Consider the following 5097-nt stretch of genomic DNA (forward strand, 5'->3'; position numbering starts at 1 on the left):
AAAAAAAAAAAAAAAGAATTTAGGTATACTTTGTCTTACAAAGGGGTCTTTCATTACCCCTTTATCAGAATGGTAAAAAGAAAAATAGTAACAACACAAAATGCTAATGAAGATGCATAGAATCAGAATCATTCATGTGTTAAGAATAATCACAATGTTGTATAATCATCACCACTTTCTGTTCCACAACTTCACCAGCCTAAACAGAATGGGAATATGTTTTTCTGTTTGTTTGCTTTTTTTTTTTTTTGCAGTTTTTGACCAGGGCCGGGTTTGAACTCGCCACCCCCAGTACATGAGGCCAATGCCCTACTCCTTTGAGCCATAGGCACCATCCTGTTTGTTTGCTTTTTTGAGACAGAGTCTTACTATGTTGCCCTTGGTAGAGTGCCATGTTGTCACAGCTCATAGCAACCTCAAACTCGGGCTTAGCTGATTCTCTTGCCTTAGCCTCCCAAGTAGCTGGGACTACTGGCTCCTGCCACATTGTCTAGCTATTTTTTTGTTGCAGTTGTCATTGTTGTTTAGCAGGGCTGGGCCAGGTTCAAACTTGCCTGCCTTGGTGTATGTGGCTAGCGCCATAACTACTGTGCTATGGGTGCTGAGCCAGGGAATATGTATTTTTAATAGTCCTGCTGCCACTGAGGAAATACTTGTGGAAAACATGTGGTGGTGGGGTGAGGCTAACAGAGGTTTCAGTATCAGGCAGAAATGCTTGGGCTTTATTTCCCAAGATGCTAGCATTGGTCTCTTGCTTCTTGGCACTCTTACCTGGCACCTCTCCCCCACAGGTGCTGTAACACCTGTGAAGATGTACGGGAGGCATATCGCCGTCGAGGCTGGGCCTTTAAGAACCCAGATACCATTGAGCAGTGCCGGAGGGAGGGCTTCAGCCAGAAGATGCAGGAGCAGAAGAATGAAGGCTGCCAGGTGTACGGCTTCCTGGAAGTCAACAAGGTACCAGGAGCGAGGGAGGGGAGAGGGAGGCAGGAAGGGCCAGCTGGGCTGGGCAAGCCCCACTGTGAACCAGGGGCGCACTCAAGCCCTTAGGAGGCAGGGGGAGGGCCTGCCAGCTGGAGAATGAGAGGGAATATCCCCTACAGGTGGCTGGAAACTTCCACTTTGCCCCTGGGAAGAGCTTCCAGCAGTCCCATGTGCACGGTGAGTGATTGTACATCAGCTGGGGAGATGTAGACGCTGGATACTTTCTTGGCAAGTTTGAGTGCCCCTCATCTGCCTGATATTCTTTTGTCTTTGGTCCAGAACAGGCTTTCATCTCAGGGCAGCAATAGTTAAGAGCAGAGGCTGAGAAGCCAGGCTGCCATGTTCAGACCTCACTGACTGTGTGACTTTGAGAAAGTCTTGTAATCTTTTTGAGCTTCTGTTCTCTACTTTATAAAATGGTGATGATAGTACTTACTTCATAGGGTGTCTGTATGGGTTAAAGATTATAGCACAGGCTGGGTGCAATGGCCCACACCTGTAATCCTAGCTCTTTGGTTGAGGTCAGGAGTTTGTGATCAGCCCAGGCAACAGCAAGACTCCATATCTACAAAAAGTGAAAGATTAGCCAGGTGTGGTGGTATATACCTGTAGCTGTTTTGGCAAGAGTATATCTTAACCCCAGGAGTTTGAGGTTGTAGTGAGCTATGATGATGCCGCTGCACTGTAGCCCAAGCAATAGAACCAGACCTTGCCTGAAGAAACAAAAATAAAAACAAATAATAACAACAAAGAGCCCAGAGCCTGGCTTGTGGTAGGCACTTCACCTGTAATGCCAGCACTCTGGGAGGCTGAGGCAGCTAGATTGCTTGAGCTCAGCAGTTTGAGACCACCCTGAGCAAGAGCAAGATCCTGTCTCTACTAAAAACAGAAAAAAGTAACTGGGTGCTGTGGCAGGGCCTGTAGTCCCAGCTACTCAGGAGGCTGAGGCAGGAGGATTGCTTGAGGCTAGGAGTTTGAGGGTACAGTGAATTATGACGCCAGGGCACTCTACCCAGAGCAACAGAGTGAGACTTTGTCTCTAAATAAATAAATGGGGCCAGGTACAGTGGCTCACACCTATAATCCCAGCACTCTGGGAGCCCAAGGCAGGTGGATTGCCTGAGCTCACAGGTTTGAGACCCGGTCTCTATAAAATAGCCAGGTGATGTGGTGAGCACCTATAGTCCCAGCTACTTGGGAGACTGAAGCAAGAGAATCGCTTAAGCCCAAGAGTTAAGAGGTCACTGTGAGCTATTAAATCATGGCAGTCTACCCAGGGTGGCAAAATGAGACTCTGCTTCCAAAATAAAGAATAACTCCCAATATCAGGTGACCTGTGTGTGAGGCTTTGGGGGAAGCACAGTGAGTTGGAACACAGATTGTGCCACTCCTGAACTGTGTGCTCAGGGAGGATTGTGTCACTCCTGAGCTATGTCCTATTTGTGAAATATTGAGTCTGCCTCAGTTTATTTTTCTGGAAAAAGAGTACCTACCCCATAGGGTTGTTGGGATGAATAAATGAGATTCTCATTGATTTATTCATTTCTGCATTCACCTCTGTATCTAGTAATCCCCTACTGTGTACCAGTTGCTAGTCTAGGTACCAAGTATATAGCAGCAATCCAAGCCTCTGTCCTCAGAACATTCTAGTAAGTAAAGAAAACCAAATAAATATGTAAAATACAGATGATCCACCATTTATAGTGGTTCTACTTAAATGGATTTTTTACTTTACAGTGGTTTTTTTGAGGGTATTAAACCTATCTTTGACTTTGATGTTTTTTACTTACAGTAGGTCTTTGGGTTCATAATCCCACAGTAGGTCAAGGAGCAGCTGTATGTGGTATATTAGATGCTAATAAGTCATACAGACCAAAACAGTCAGGATAAAGATAGTGGAGGTGAGCATCTGGGGTGGAACAGTATGTGTTTACTATTTTAGCTAGCCCAGCCGGGTTTGAACCCACCGGCCTGGATGTATGTGGCTGGCGCCATAACCACGTGCTACAGGCGCCAAACCTGTGTTTCCTATTTGAAATTGAGTAGTTAGGGAAAGACTCTCTGATGAGGTGATATTTGAGCAAAGACCTGAAGAAAGTTAGGTAGCCAGCCATGTGGTTGTGTGGGAGTGGGGGAAGTGTTGCAAGCAGTGAGGGCAGTAAATGCAAATTCTTAAGGCAGCAAGGTGCTTGGCAAGTTCAAGGTACAGTTAGAAGCAGAGTGAGCATAGGAATGTGGTTAGAAGTAAAGAGAGAGAGGTAACAGGCCCAGGTTATGTAGGGCCTGCAAGATTGTTATAGGGACTTGGGTGTCTACTCTGCCTGAGATAGAAAGCCATTGAAGGACTTTGAGGAAGTGGTGCCTGATCTGACTTTACTTAAAAGGTAAGGAGCTCTCTGACTGCTCTGTGGACAAGACTGGGGGAAAGGACAGAATTGAGCCAGTTAGATTACTGCAGTGATCACTTAGGCAAAAGATGGCAGGGCTTGGATGAGAGAGGCAGTGGAAGTGGTGAAAAGTGTTTGGCTTCCTGTTGTGTTTTGTTTTGTTTTGAGATAGTCTCACTTTGTTGCCTTAGGTAGAGTGCTGTGACGTAATAGCTCACAGCAACCTCAAACTCGTGGGCTCAAGTGATTCTTTTGCCTCAGCTTCCCAAGTAGCTGGGATTATAGACACCTACCACAATGCTTGGCTATTTTTTTTGGAGATGGGGTCTTGCTCTTGCTCAGGCTGGTCTCAAACTCCTGAGCTCAAGCAATCCACCTACCTCAACCTCCCAGAATGCTAGGATTACAGGCATGAGCCACCAGGTCCCACCTTTTGGGTATATTTTGAAGGTAGAGCTGGGAGGAATTGCTGGTGGATGTGACGGGTAAAGGAAAGAGCAGTCAGGGTGCCTGCAAAGTTTTGTACCTGAGTGGTGAGAAGGCTGGCATTGCTGTTCAATGAGATGAGACTAGGTGGATTTGGATGTCTGGGGAGGGGGTGCACAGCAGGTGCACAGCTTCTGGCATGTTCAGATCAATAGGATCTGGGTGTTCTTCTAGACACCCAGGATGTCAAATAAGCAGGTGGCTGTTCAAGCCTAGAGTCCAGGAGGAGGGCTTGCCTGGGGATATAAGCACTGGAGTCTTTGACATATATGAGGAGCCATGGGACTGGATGGGATCACCTTGAAGGTGAGGGTAGACAGAGAAGTACGAATGCAAACGGCTTGAGCCAGGCCCCCACATGAGAGGAACCAGCAGAGGAGACTTGTAAGAAACACTGCTGATAGGCGGATGTGGTGGCAGTCACCTGTAGTCCCAGCTGCTCAGGAGGCTCGGGCAAGAGGATAGCTCAAGCCCAAGAGTTTGAGGTTGCTGTGAGCTATGACGCCATAGCACTCTCTAGCCTGGGTGACAGAGTGAGACTCTGTCTTATAAAAACAAAAAGAAATACTGATAAGGCAGAGTATGAGCCAAGAGGCAACATTCTGCTAGCCAAGGGATAGGTATTTCAAAAATTATATCAGAGGCTGGGTGCAGTGGCTTATGCCTGTAAGCCTAGCACTTGGGAGGCTGAGGTGGGTAGATTGCCTAAGCTCACAGGTTTAAGACCAGACTGAGCCAGAGAGAGACCTCCTCTCTAAAGAAAAAAAAAAATAGCCGGGCCTTGTTGTGGGTATATAGGGTAGCCTATAGTCCCAGCTGCTCGAGAGGCTGAGACAAGAAGTTCGCTTGAGCCCAAGAGTTAGAGGTTGCTATGAGCTATAATACCACAGCACTCTACTGGGGGCAAAAAAGTGAGACTCTGTTTCAAAAAAAAAACATACCAGATGCTTGTGGACCTCAGGCGGGAACTGACCATTCTTGGCCTTGATGGAGCCTTTTAGGAGGGCATACTAGGGAGCACGGTAGAGTGGGAGGAGGTGGAGAAGGTGAGTAAAGACCGCAGGGCTGGCTCGACGCCTTTAGCTCAGGTGGCTAAGACACTAGCCACATATACCTAAGGTGGTGAGTTTGAATCCAGCCCAGGCCCGCCAAACAACAATGATGGCTGCAATCAAAAAATGGCCGGGCGTTGTGGCGGGCGCCTGTAGTCCCAGCTACTTGGGAGGCTGAGGCAGGAGAC

At 47.4% G+C, this 5097-nt stretch overlaps 1 protein-coding gene across 1 annotated transcript in view; it reads left to right on the forward strand.

Moving 5' to 3' along the window:
* The window catches only part of ERGIC3 (ERGIC and golgi 3), an 18755-nt gene that overhangs the window by 7931 nt on the left and 5727 nt on the right, over positions 1-5097 (forward strand). Inside the window, exons 6-7 of the mRNA XM_003788131.3 lie at positions 792-957; positions 1104-1161. Of these exons, the coding sequence (XP_003788179.1) occupies positions 792-957; positions 1104-1161 (224 nt within the window). The remainder of the gene's footprint in view (positions 1-791; positions 958-1103; positions 1162-5097) is intronic.

The sequence above is a fragment of the Otolemur garnettii genome, unplaced genomic scaffold, assembly GCF_000181295.1.
Source record: "Otolemur garnettii isolate 467f Iridium unplaced genomic scaffold, OtoGar3 scaffold00025, whole genome shotgun sequence".
Lineage (NCBI taxonomy): Eukaryota > Metazoa > Chordata > Mammalia > Primates > Galagidae > Otolemur > Otolemur garnettii.